Below are 13,777 nucleotides of genomic sequence, written 5' to 3' on the forward strand. Positions count from 1 at the left end.
GATGAGGTGATTGGGTTAAGCCGGCAAGATGAATGAAAACAGCTCACTTCATCAGCCAGCTTTCGTCCTACCCAGCAACCGTTCTCGAGAAGGTGCAAAGGCAGCCAAACGTTTCACTTCATCTTTTCTCGAAACGCCATAAACTCGCGCAAATGCCGCTCGTGTTCCTCGCAAGCGGCGTTCCAACGCCGTCGAACATCGCCGTCTTGCTGGACCCAGTTGTAGTATTCTTGCACGTCGCCGTCGCTGCGAGCGCCCAGGAAGCCGTATCCTTTCGAGCCTCGTGTTCGAGCGACGTGGGCCTTGCGGGTGGCAAAATGATCCACCACCTGACCATTGAACTCATCCCACTTCTGGAGATAGATCTTGAACTCGTCTAGGTATTTGCTCCAAACTTCGACGCTAGGCTTGACGCCGCTCATGCCAATGGCCGAGGGTAGTCGTGGTGCTTCAGGCGACGCCGGGAAGAGCAAAGGCTGCACTTTGGGCAGCTCCATCGGCAGCTGATCTGATGCCTTGCTGTCGAAAGGGAGATTCTCCTTCAGGTCGTCCATGGACCGCAGTCCGGACGGCTGGTGGGCGAAGGGAGCTACGTTCTTGAGATCGGCGAGTGTGGCCCTGAACTCTTCGCAGTCTTCCGAACCGACGGCGTTAGCGTCCATGTGAATCTTGGCCGGTCGCTCAGGCGGCTTGGCGTCGCCGGTGAAGGCGTTGACATTTCCGGAGCGCCATTCCGGTCGGGAAGGCTCTACCGGAATGTTTCTCACACCGTTGGCCTCGACAGGAGACTCCGGCGTGTCGGAAGGCGGCGAGTCAATGTCCATCGCCTGCGGGCTGTCTGTTCCTCGCGGTGGCACCTGCGAGTTTCGCCCGCGCCATTCGTACGTTTCGCCGTCGCTGCTTTCGTCATCGACCATGGCGGCGTTTCCCGTCGTCGCCCTTTTCACTCTCCTAGAGTTGGTGCGGTTCGGCCGCATGGGCGAAGTCGAGACACCGGCCGTCGGCTGCGGGACAAAGGTCTGCGGACCAAACTTGTCGCTCCAACCATCGGCGTTGAAGCCGGTAGCGGTGCCCTCTCGCTGCGGCTCGAGATTGGAAGCATCAGACCGAGGCGTTGCAGCGGACCTCAGAGGCGAGCAACGACTGCCGCGGCTGCCGGAAGGGGATCGACCAGGTGTGTAGCCATCCTGCTCCCCGTTGCTGGCGCTAAACTGCCATGTGCTGGGTCCCTTGTCGTGACCAAACTTGGTGTTGATGTCGTCGATGCTGCTCCTGGAAAACCCTTTCGGCTCAGGCGAGTAGGAGGCTTTCTGAAAAGCATCATCGTCCGTCGAGTAACTGAAGCTGTCGTGGAGGTCCATGTCAGCAAGCTTGTCCCCATGGCAAAAATCAGTCATGACGTGAGCATTCTTCGTCGTCAAATCGGGCGGAACGCCAGCCCCCTTGTTGCTGATCAATCGATCAAGAATCAGGTGCTGCCGCAGCTCAAAAGGAGCGAGAGATCGAAGTGCATCCTGGTTTCCACTGGGAGCCAGTTCGGGACTCGAGTCCTCTCTCGATCTGTACACACGGCCGGCGTCATACTCATGAAGCGTCTGCCAAGACGAAAGGCAACCATCGTCATGGTTGCGATACGAAGCAAAAACGGAAGGCAAAGACGGCTGATCGCAAGGTGTGCCATACATGGAGGGTCCAGTGTCACTTTTGTTTTGCGCATTTCGTTCTGCGGCGACCGGTTAGTGGTGCTAGAAAGAGAAGGGTCAGATGGGGGGGGGGGGCATGATTCGTACTATCTTGCCATTGGCTTTGACCGGAGCTGGATCGATCTGCGGGTTCATCGCGGTGCTTGAAGGACGTGTCGCTCACGCCATCAGTGTTCTCGTTGGCCGACCGAGACCGACCATCCTTTTCCCGTGCAGCATTCACGCCGTAGGCGGCATCATCTTGCCGTCTAGCTTTGGGAACACTCGAGCTTCGATGCTTATGCTTGTCGAAAGACCCATTGTCGGAGCTGGATGAGTCGTCACGACGATATGACTCTTTGGTGCTCTTGGCGCGGCTCAATGGGACTCCATCAAACGGGTCCGTCTTCTCGCCGCCGTGGGAACTGTAGGGGGACCTTTGCCTGGAATCGGAAAAGTGGTCTCGATCCCTGAATTGGCTCAGGGGGTCGGGCATCGTGCCGGATTGGGCTGGGCGAGGAGGCGGTCGCGGAGGATTCGACTGCTCCGCGTTCATCTTCGAGTAGTAGTTGGAAGCTGAGACGGGGGGTTCGTCCCCCGATACGCCTGACCGTGGCTGATAGCCGGTTTTTCGGGCCCCGAACGAGGCCTGAGCACGCTGTTTTTGAGACTCCGTCCGAGGCGGTGGGGCAGGAGGCGTCTGCGAAGGTCGACCGTCTTGCGGCGGGTTCTTGGCAGTGCCTTGCGAGTGCGTCTTCCGCATGTTCTCGAATGCCCGGGCGGCATTTTTCTTTGCCTCCGGATCGGATCCCGCAGGCTGCTTCGCCGTGGGGGGGACACCGTGGGAGAAGCGGGTTTGCCATCGCTGCGCCCCGGACGTGCCGGAGGTGGCATTTCGGGCGGCCGTGTTGCGTCGTGGCGGAGGCGGGAAGTGTTGGCCGACGTTCGCCCACGGGTTGCCTTTGACACCGGAGGCGCCAGGCCCTCTCGATCGACTGAGGGTCGCATCGTACTTTTGTTTTTGTGTAGGGTCCGACAGGATCTCGTGTGCCGACTGTATGACTTGAAATTTGGAGTTGACTTCCTGCTCCCGGCCAGGATTGCGGTCCGGATGATATTTCAGAGCTGCCATCTCATGGTTAGAGAAATCTAGGCGGCTGATGAAGAGGACATACCCAGCTTTCGGAACTGTTTCTTCACATCTTGAATGTCTGCCGTAGTCGGCAGTTCTAGATCGGCGTAGTAGTCCCTCGTAGGTGCCATCGCTGGGCTAGGGGAAAATAGCACGGCCCCAGCGACGGCGGAACAGGATGCGCGCAAGAAACGTCCAGCTACCTCGTGCAGAGTACCATATCAAGGCAGGGCGATTGTCATGAAACGTGGCTTGCGCGTCCGAGATTGGTGGATGGCCGGGGGGGGGGGGGGGGGTCAGATTCGTCGAAGTCGTTTTGACTCGTGTGGGAATAGAGTGAATCGAAGAGTCTCTTCTCGACGAAGTGAGTGACGGGCTGTCTAGCGAGCATGTTAGCCGCAAGAACACGAGACAATGGCGCTCGCTCTGAACTGAGAAGGAAAGAAAAAGAGCAAGCAAATTTCGAGGGCAAGTCGAGACGATTCGCGGCAGGAGGGCCGTGGACGAAACCAACGATTACCGCTCCCGTCGCGGGGACGCTCTACAATCAGGTGAAAGTTTTGTTTTCAACAAGCGGGCAGGCCACCTTGCAGGCACCTCGGCGCATCCATGTTCGAGGGGTAAGATGAAAGCATTGCGTTGCAACGAGTAGTTGTAGAAGTTCTCGTGTGGCAACATTCTAGATCATGTCTTCCGCATTTCGTCCCAATCAGAGTATGGAAGAAGTCGTGCTTACCAAATGATGCGAGCTCGCCAAATGCGTACCGGAAGGAGGATGACTTCCAAGTATACAGTAATGACGTTGATTCTGCAGCGGGAGAGAGGCAAAGCCGGGTGTGTTGTGCCGTGAAATCAGAGCAATCCAACCTTGGGTGTCGATCGATGTTGTTGCTGGGAGGAAGTCAAGGTGGAGCTCAGCAACTGTTGCCTAAGTGGGCTGTGTTGGTTGGTCTTTGTATTATTATTACCTACCTGCTCCGTACGGTACTTCTGGGAGGCACAGACAGGGGCGGCCAGTCACTGGGGCCACGCAGTGACTGAAAAAAGAACACATTTTTTGATGCTTACGTGTTGCGAGAAAAAGTCTTGTAAGATTTATTCAGTGTCGATTATGTTCAGTGCGTAACTGTACTCGTAGGTGTACATGTATGTGCTGGACTGTAGTTGTAGAATGCATGTGTACAAAGTACTTGCATGTACTTTGTACAGCACACCGCACGGAGTACGGAGTATTTGCATCGCGGTTCTTGCGGTGTCATTTTGGTGCACTTGACAGCCGTGACGGGCAATGTTTGGTATCAATCGAGCAACTATGGCACCATCTGGCAAACGGGAACACACTTGCGACTCCAGACGTCTCAGCATCATCGTCGGCTGAATCCCCCCCCGACTGTCAAGGCTCTTCGCCGAACGACGGTGTTATCTCGCCTGAGTCTCGACCCGATCCGCTGCAAACTGTGCGGGATACCGTCCTCCTCTTCCTCACCAGTACCGCCGTCCGCAGGCCCTGCCTGCAGGGGTCGATTCGCTGCCTGCTCGGCGGTGGCAAACTTCCTCAGTCGGTCAGCCCTCACGCCCGTCTCGGAGGAAGTCCTGCTTTCTCCTTGCTCGTTCGCCGACCCATCCGTGCCGTCCGATCGAACCTTTCCCAGCTTCGCTTGGTTCGATTCGATACTTCGCACGTAGTGCCTGTAGTCGGGCCGTTCGAGCATGCCGCTTCGAAAGGCGTTGACGCCGACGAGGAGCTTGACGAGCTCCATGAGTTCCTCCTGATATTCAATAATTTCCATCATGCCGGCCGTGCTGGCGTTCCACGACAAGAACTTGCGTTTGGTGATGAGGCTCGCCGTCTCCTCGTCCAGTTCGCCCATCGTCTCGCGACGCTGGTCGGCGTCATCGTCGGCGGAGGAAGCCGAGCCTTGCGACATGAGAACCAAGCGGACGCGGTTGATCAACCGCAGTAGAGCCACGCGAGCGGATGGGATGAACTGTGGGAGCGGCAGCCACGTCGTCAAGGCCTCGTTGACGGAAAAGAGAATCAAGACGCAGCTGGCGGCGACATTTCGCCGGTACGCATACACTTGGGTATTCAGATCCTCGAGGATCGACGATCCGTACGCTCTGCGAAGCTGGACGACGTTGTCCATGCGGTCGATGATCTGATGCAGCACGTATATAATCTCCTTGTATATCGGAGCCAGCGGCTTGAAGCTTCCTTTGAGCCGAGGCTCGTTGAGGCAAAACGGGAGGAACGTTTCCGCAGCCGTGAGGGCGCCTTGTGCCTTGTCTCGGGCGTGATTGAAGCGGACAAGGCGTGCATGCGACCGGATGTCGAGACGATCGGGTGTGTCGATGCCGACGGCCATGGAGGTTTGCATCCTTTGAACTTGACGAACCGACGCAGAGAGAGATTCGACCAGTCGGTCCCTCGCACGCACCGGGGCGATGGCAACCTCGACCAAGACGGCGACACATCCGCCGATCAGAAAGGCGGCGAGGCGCATGTAGAAGACCTTGTACGCAGGGGTGCTCTGGTTGACGGCCGCTACGGCGACGTCAGTATCAGTCGAGGAGGCGAACAATGCGAAAACGTACCAAGCGCGACCACGCTCATGGAGAAGGTGGAGACAATGCCCGCCTTGACATATTTCGTTGCGACTTGAACGTAGACGGACGGAACGATGCCAAGCACCAAGAAGGCAACGACCGCAATTCGATTGCCGTTCCCAATCTCGGCGGCAAGAAAGCCGATTATGCAGCCAAACAGGACGCCGATGAGTCGAATGACAAACGAGTACATCGAGGTGCCGATGGCCACCTCGAACACCAGGATGAGCTGCAACGGGGCCCAGATGCCGTTGACGCTCGTGTACCACGCGTTCCACGACGATACAAATGCCGGCCAGGTGACGAGGAACAGGGCGATGGAAAGCTTGAGCGCGTAGTGCAGGTCTTCCGACTGCTGCGTCCACTCGATGCCGTCGGCAGCCATCGAACGGACCCTCGGTAGCAAGGCCAAATTTGTTGCCTCGGCCTTTTTCCGCGACAACTTGGTCGGAGCCGCCTTTCTTTCCTCCGATTTTCCGTCCCGGCCGGTCAAGGACTCCTCATCCGTCGTCCTCTTTTCACCGCTCTCGTCGTAAGGCGGCGCGGTTTCATCATGCTGCGACGGTGACGAACGATCGCGTTTGCCGGTACGGGCCGCTTTCTTGGCGCTGTCCGGAAGGACCATGCCATCCGACTCACCACCAGTGGAGAGCCAGCGGCGAAAGCTCGTGTACTGAGGCAGCCAGAGTCGTGATCGGCCGTGATGCCGTTGCCTCTTGTCGACGAGGTACCGGGCGTGCCGGAGCATGTTGAGAACTTGTATGGCGGCGTCTCGAAATGCAAGTATGAAAGAGGAGACCAGAAAGGTTTCCATGCGTGGCATAAAGTCCACGGTCTGGCCCGTTTCCATGGCAGCTTGCTTCAGTTCCTCGGCGGACCTTGCGTCGAAGACGGCGATGGCGTTGGTGAACTGGTCGATGCGCAGGTCGACCTCCTCCAGTAGAATCCCCTTGGGAGCAAATGCGCCAGAGGGCAGCTTGGGTACGTCGTAGCAGTAGGCAAGGCAGGACGTAACGAGGTTGACGGCATCGCCCAGGGAGGCCTCAAAGTCTTGCACAGGCGGTCTGATGCGTGCTAGGATGGATTCGAGGAGCTGCGCGCTGCCCGTCTCTATTTCCTTTACGGGTCTCACACTGTTCACCTTGGCCGCGTAGCTCTCGCTTTTGCTGAACTTGGGTCTCGTGATGGGCGTCGGGGGTGGTGTCTTCGTTCCTGCTTCATGACCTTTTTCCAAATGAAGGTCGTCTCCCACGTCGTCTTCGCCCTTTCCGATGACGATGAACTTGTTTTCGCAGGCACCGATGAGGATTATGGTGTTTTTCACCATGCCTGACATGTGCTGCGTGCTGATGGGTCTCATGCCGATGGGCGGCAAGGCTGATACAGACACCTCGAAGTTGATCTCGTCCTGGGCAGCTTTGCAGCGAGAGAGCTGCGTTCGCAGCACCGATTTCTGGGCTGTCATGTGAGCCAATGTGGTGAGAAGAGGAGGCACATTGGCATAGGCGGATGGACTTTTGGGCGTCGTAAACGGACTGGGGAGTTGGGAGAGAAAGCTTCGGACACTGCGCCAGGTCCCGTGCAGCCTGCGTTCGTAGCCTCCCCTGCTGCTCACACTCGTCAAGGCGGCGCCGAGTCCGGCTTGCAGGTCCTTGGCCAGCCTGGCCTCCTCGGCGTCACCGCCAGGGGTCACGAACCAGTGGGTCGCGCGGGTTAAGGTCTCGATGGTCTCGGACAACGCATCGATTGTGGAGGAACCCAGGTAGCTGCTGGAGAGCTCGGGGAAGATTGAAAGGTTGACGACGAGCACAACACCACCGCCGAGGAGGATGGGGATGTACAAGGCCGTGAAGAGCGACGTGGTCGCATCGCTCGGGAGCTGAATCGTCATCAAGGAGATGATAAGAAGGAAGAACGCAAAAGGGAACAGGCGAGGCGTCGACGACCTGATGAAGCCGTGGGCGAGTGCGGAGACGAGGAGGAAAATGGCGCGGATGGTGTACGAGGCCGCCGGGTTGGTCTCAACGAGGCTCGAAAGGAACAGTCCGAGCAGGGCCCAAGATAGGCCAAGGAGAGCGCCGAAGAAGATCATCAGCAAGGACTCGACCATGACACCCATGCGCTGGCCGGGGTGGGCCAAGACGGCGACCATGGGGATGAGGACGACAGCCTTGGCTTTGAGGGCTGGAAGTATGGCGATGGTCATGGCAACGGTGCATCCGATTGACGTTTTGACGATGCGCTGCCAGGGGGCGTTTGCCTGCACGTCACCCCATATGATGGCCACGAGCCTCCGAAGGGGATTCGAAGGCGCCATGACGGGTACTGTGATGCGGCCGATTCCATCAACGCTCGGGATTCGAATCTCGATGGGAGGTGAATCGAACGCCGTGGGGTTTCATGTCAGCCGTTCCGGAAGACGAGACGGTAGTTGGATGAATGCATGGTCGGATGAATGACCTGCGTATGCGCATAGGCATAACATGCAGTCAAAGGCGGCAGCTTCTGAGATGAGAGAGGAAATCATCAAGGCCCGCTTCGGCGTTGGCACGATGTGAACTTTTGACGACTTGATTTTGACGCAATCGTTCAAATGCTGGATGGTGGGGCACGAGAGAGTGGGCACCTGTTTGGTGACAGTGCAAGTAAGTACAAGTACAAACACACCAAAGTACCTAAGTACAGTCTACATGTACAGTACAGTAAGTACATACCGTCTAGTGGTACGGAGTACTAGCAAGTACATTCAGTGCAACTTTACGGAGTACATGTACTGTAATAATCTTTCAACACTATCCGTACTCGGTGCACTTCAAGCGTGTTCCATATGAGGTAACTTCCCATCAATACGGAGTACTTGTACTTACATACAACAGTAAGTAAGTACTTTAACCGTGGCGTCGAACCCCGCTACCGCCGTAAGTGCACTGTAAATCCATCCTACTCAGTGGTACTTACGGAGTACATATCAGCACCTTCAGCACTATCATGTACACTTTAACCTCATCAGTCGGTAATTACAGAATTAATAATACTCCATACCTTGGTTGCGATCATCACAAGCCTCCACCCTGCCTCATCCATCAACTACAAACGCAGCACGGGCCTTTTGCCCTTCTCTCGCCTTCTCACCCGGCTTCCCATACTGCCCAATACGCTCGTCGTGACGGCACGTAAAGGTCCCTCCCCTGCAGAACCACCGACGGACGAGACACGTGGAGAACACCCAGGCCAACGATGCTATCATTCATCCTCATACAGAACCGTCAGTACGTCACCCGCCCAAGCCCCTACGTGAACGCATGGCCGATCCTAACAGCCTGCACAGAGGAAAGACCCGGCTCGCCAAGTGGTACGCCCCCTACAGCGACGAGCAAAAGATCAAGCTCAAGGGCGAGGTCCACCGGCTCGTCGCTCCCCGCGACCAAAAGTACCAGTCCAATTTCGTCGAGTTCCGCAACAACAAGATTGTCTACCGTCGCTACGCCGGCCTCTTCTTCTGCGCCTGCGTCGACACCAACGACAACGAGCTCGCCTTTCTCGAGGCCATCCACTTCTTCGTCGAGGTGCTCGACGCCTTCTTCGGCAATGTCTGCGAGCTCGATCTCGTATTCAACTTTTACAAAGTCTACGCCATCCTGGACGAGGTCTTCCTGGCTGGCGAGATCGAGGAGACGAGCAAGCAGGTCGTTCTGACGAGGCTAGAGCACCTCGACAAGCTCGACTAGGGAAATGCTGGGGAAACCAGTTCGGAGCAATGGCGGCGGCGTTTGAACATTGCCATGACAAAAACGTACACTCATGGGTAGGCAGGCATATTATAGGGGGCCGGCGTCGGGCGTTGCGGAACAAAATCAGTTGCATTGTCCTTTTTTTTCTTCACTTACTCACGCAAATCGTCAATCATCTGTCCACTCGGGCATCTGACTGTCCTTTCTCACCCCACCGCCTTGTCACCACAAGCGTCCGGTGCTGCATCTCCTCCGCAGTCTTGTCCACGGCGGCGTTCTGCGGCTCCCCTACGACCTTGTCCCCGTGCAGCCTGTCCCACATATCGAGCGCCGTTGGCCTTTTTACGTTGTTGACCCAGACGTTGGCCCGGTTCCGGAACAGGGTCTCGACCACGACAGAGTACTGCGAGTCGTCGGCCACGGCTTTGGTAGTTTTGCCGAGCTTGATCTCGACCGGAGCCGCCTCCGTTGGCGCGACTGGCTCCGAGGTGGCTTTGGTAGGCTCAGTGGCTTTGATAGGCTCAGTGGCTTCGAAAAAGCTCCTCGGGGTGACAGGACTGGCATGCCTTGATTCGAGCATGTCGATTCGGGCACCAGCGAGGGATTTCTGCCTCTTCGGCGCCTTCTCGATGGCCAGCTCGGTTGGGGGGACTTGCGGCGGGAGTGAAGGTCCATCACGCATCTCCCTCTGTGCAATCTCTTCGGAGAGTTGCGCGAGGAATTCGTCGGCTTGCCGCAGGGCCTCCTTCTCGTCGTCGTTTATCCGATGCGTCTTGCGGTCACCATCATCTCCCTGCTCTCATGTCAGCTGCCTCCTCTCGTTGTCCGAAATGGGCCGGCCGACTGACGTCCTTCTAAGGCGACAGACGACCCGCCGACAAGTCTGGTCTTGGGCGGTGCACCCGGTCGTCTCCCGCAGCTCCATCTCCCGACTCACGCTGGAAGAAGCCGGCTCGGCAGTTTTCGGCGGCACGCCAGAGCCCACTTCCTGCTGAACCATCGGCGGAGGATTCGAGGGCAGAATCCAGCACACCACTCATGGGTACATCCTCCCACCTCCGCGGCAGCGTCATGGTGGCTCGCGGTGGCGGGTGGTAGCCATCTCCGTAGGGACCCCTCGAGGGTGGGTGCGGTTCTAGAGACAGGTGTGAGAGGTCGCCATCTCCGAGGATTCTGGGCGCAAGGGACAGACGTGGACTGTAGCGATCCAAATTTTCAGGGCATTTCTCGGTCGAGTGCTGTCCCGAGGTGCGACAGATGCGGCATTCCACCGACTCCTCCGCGGGAACCTGGCCGGTCAGCCTCCAGAGCGGACAGTGGGAAGCATGATGGTCTGCTCCATGCTCGCATTAGTCCTTGGGTGGCAGCATCGCAGCGACGGGTGGGTTGGGTTCGTGCTTACCACTGGCTCTGCAAAGTTCGCACTCGATGTCGGCTCGTGCGGAAGCATGACATTCGTCGGCCCCCGCACTGTCACAAGGTGTCAGGGGCGTCTCGACCACGTCACTCACCTGGCGAGATGTGGGAACGCGTGCCGAGGCCCAATCTTCTCGAGAGCTGAGAGCAAGCGGGCTCGGCGTGCGAGGCAGAGGCATAAGATGCCCGGTGATGGCTGGGCCGCACAGCCCGGGTGGGTAGTCGTCCCTGATGACGGCGACAACCGTCTCGCTGATGTCGCGAGACTGGGCGGGGAGCATGGCCGAGGTCCATCTCCTCAACTCGATAAAGGCAGCATGCATCCAGAGGCGCCGAAGCGACTCGGGACCATAGCCTCTGTGGGCTAGAAAGTACACCCAGCGCTGGACGATGTGACGAGGGGGCATGCTTTGGATGCGGAGGATCTGCTCATGGAGCCAGACGGTATAAATGGCAGCGAGGCTATCGGGGGAAAGCCGATCTTGGGCTGCCGTGAGACGACGCTCGATGGTGCACTGGCGCATCGGTGCAATCTCCTCGAGCGTGCGTACGCCGTTGCAGCCGACAACGGTGCGAACATTGTCGAGTATCGCTTCGTACGACTCCATCTCGACGTGACGGAAGGCGAGACGCTGCAAACGTCCTCGGTTGAAGACGCCTTTGTCTTGTGCGTGTGCGTGTGCGTGTGCGTGTGCGCGTGTGCGTGTACACGTGTATGTGTGCGTGTGTGTATGTGTGTGTGAGTGTGCGTGTGCGAAAGCGTCTTCCCTTCAGCGGGAGGGAAGAGAGAAGAGCTCGGCTCGATGCTGGCAACGGCCGAGGAAGATGGAAGATTTTTGGGGCGATGCAGGACGAAACCTTAACAAACGTCGTCTCTTGTGGTGAAAACAAGCAGTAACACGCACTTGTCAAAATCGGCAAAGGCAGCGAGGCGATGCAGAGATATGGAAGAGGCAACGACGATGTGTCTCCGACGACGAGGAGAGAGGGGTAGAGAGGGGGTTTGCGTACAATGCTCGGCGAGGACGTTGCGTTGGAGACAATGGTTAAGTACCGATGCTCGCGATTGTGCGTGAGGAAGATGGAGCACCCAGGCAACAAGAAACTTTGTCATCAAAACGAAGATGCAGAACAAGGCATCGCATGGGAGCCGGACTGTAGCGAATCTGCTTGTTTCGTCGTGGCCATGGACTGACTCTTAGAAGGAGCAGGTACTCCCAAGTGCCCGTACCAAACACCTACAACCAAGTACCCGTCACCTGAGGTACTGAGCGAAGGTGCATTCAGCGTATCGAGTCGTAGGCACCACTGGCCACCTCGCCCTCGTCTCCTCCTCTCCGTGAGAGGTGGCATCAAGGTGGCAAGAATGGAAATGCGTCTCCAGCAGCCAACCGCTCTGCCGTGGCAGGCAGCGGTTGATGTCTCGCCCGGAGACGAGTACGCTCGAAGTACCAGGGAGTGTGAGCGGGCCGATAGTGTAATAAATTCCATTAGTATCCCCCCCCCCCGCGTGCGAGGCTATTCAGGCATCACCTCTTCTTGAGGGCAGCAAACCGCCTTTCCAGGTCGCTGATGTCTGGCACGGCCCCGTCGGGCGCAGCCTTCTTCGTCCTCGCCGACGCATCATCCATGTTCTTCATCGACTTCAGCTCCACCGACCCCAGCGTCACCTTGGGATGCACGTTGTCCGTCGTCATGCGCGGAGGCGTCACCGTCAAGGGGCTCTTGGGCTCGCCCAGCAGGTCCCGAGGTGCCGTCGCCTTGCTCAGCTCCTCCTCGTCCCTCGAAAGCTTCCGTTGCGCCGCCGTGGTGATTGGCGCCGGCAGCACCCTCTGCGCCTGTCCTCCCGAGGGTTTGTTGCCGCCGCCGTCGTCCTCGTCGACGAGGTCCGGTGGCGGCGGCGTCGACATCTCGCGCTTCGGCCAGTCGACCCCGTACGTCTTGGCAATCTCTTCCAGGTATCCTTGCACCAGCTCTTGCCGCGGCGGCTCGACGCTGAGCTTCTTGATGACCTTTTCGCTGACCTTGCCGTCCGTGTTGTCCATGGCGGCGAGGACGAATTCCTTGCCGTACTTGTCCGCCAGGAGCAGCCTCACGGTGCCCAGCTCCTTGATCTCCGTGCCGGGCGCCGCGTAGATGATGCTCTTGATGGCCTCTTCCAGTCCGGGGTCGCACACGGGCCCCTCCAGCAGGCCCGCGCGGGCGAGAAGCAGCTCGCAGTAGAGCTCGAGCAGCTCGTGCAGCTCGCTCGTGATGTCGGAGCGGATGATGTTCTCCACCCGGATCGTCGCCGAATCGATCTTGCCCGCCTCGAGGAGCTGGGCCATGGCCCTCCGATGTGTTTTCCCGAGCTGCTCATCGCGCTGCTGGACCATTCGCAGACGGGCGATGGCGAGCTTGAGCTGCACCTTGAGCTTCGTCTGCGTCGTTGACGTCGTTAGCGCCTGTTGCGTCACTCCCTCGTCTCCCAGCACCGCGGGGTTGGCCCCCAAGGGACCGTCGACGTACCACGAGAGTCGCCTGCGGAGCCATGCTGGCCTGAGTTCTTGAGGTCGCAGTGGAAGGCGATGTGACGAGACGGTGGGTGACTGCTGGGGGACCTGTTGTTGACAGTTGTTGTCAAGAGCGGACGACGAGGCCAGTGACAGCCAAGCCGTTTATGGCATTGTTCAATCCCTCCGACTGCTTGCAAGTAAGTACTTATAGCACTGTAAGTAGGTATGGAGGTGACACCTTGGCACCAATGGAGCCGGCATTGGTGCGGAGTACCGATACCACCAAACTCTACCACTACAGTATGTAGGTGTTTTTGTACGCCATACACCATACTTAACGCTTCATATAGGTAATTGTAGGGAGAATAGTTCCTTTGTAGGTACATGTACTTTGGCGATTGGGACCTTGGTACCTGTAATCCGACCCACATCTTGACACCGACAGAACATCAGCACAACCGCCGCTCTAGTATACTGTAATTAATACATTATTATTACAGTATGACCATGAAAGTGTACTTACTTACGTGCGCTACAGTGCACTGGCTACACTGGTAGACCTCGTTGCATCGTGTTCACGGTCTCATAATACGTCTATATGCTATGTAGTAGTCGATACAGAATTACCTGCGAATTACCTACCCAGCATGTTGCTTCCGAGACATCTCGCGATGCTCATCTGAAAAGGGTATGGCAGCCTCATCAAAGGAGCAA

At 57.6% G+C, this 13,777-nt stretch overlaps 3 protein-coding genes across 3 annotated transcripts; all 3 read right to left on the reverse strand.

Annotated features, from left to right (window-relative positions):
• Window positions 1-113: 113 nt before the first annotated feature.
• DCS_00436 (uncharacterized protein) lies at window positions 114-7,738 on the reverse strand (the record flags this gene model as incomplete). The annotated part of the gene is made up of 5 exons (XM_040797775.1): window positions 114-1,723; window positions 1,791-2,807; window positions 2,858-2,952; window positions 4,255-5,359; window positions 5,410-7,738. The coding sequence occupies 5 exons, from the start codon at window positions 7,736-7,738 to the stop codon at window positions 114-116; spliced, it is 6,156 nt and encodes a 2,051-aa protein (XP_040658658.1).
• Window positions 7,739-8,711: 973 nt separating this feature from the next.
• On the reverse strand, window positions 8,712-11,176 carry DCS_00437 (uncharacterized protein; the record flags this gene model as incomplete). The annotated part of the gene is made up of 4 exons (XM_040797776.1): window positions 8,712-9,122; window positions 9,337-9,941; window positions 10,090-10,485; window positions 10,555-11,176. The coding sequence occupies 4 exons, from the start codon at window positions 11,174-11,176 to the stop codon at window positions 8,712-8,714; spliced, it is 2,034 nt and encodes a 677-aa protein (XP_040658659.1).
• Window positions 11,177-12,097: 921 nt separating this feature from the next.
• DCS_00438 (uncharacterized protein) lies at window positions 12,098-13,100 on the reverse strand (the record flags this gene model as incomplete). Its single annotated transcript, XM_040797777.1, has 2 exons — window positions 12,098-12,988; window positions 13,077-13,100. The coding sequence occupies 2 exons, from the start codon at window positions 13,098-13,100 to the stop codon at window positions 12,098-12,100; spliced, it is 915 nt and encodes a 304-aa protein (XP_040658660.1).
• Between the last annotated feature and the right edge of the window lie 677 nt (window positions 13,101-13,777).

This window comes from Drechmeria coniospora, chromosome 01, assembly GCF_001625195.1.
Source record: "Drechmeria coniospora strain ARSEF 6962 chromosome 01, whole genome shotgun sequence".
In the NCBI taxonomy this organism is placed as follows: Eukaryota; Fungi; Ascomycota; class Sordariomycetes; order Hypocreales; family Ophiocordycipitaceae; genus Drechmeria; species Drechmeria coniospora.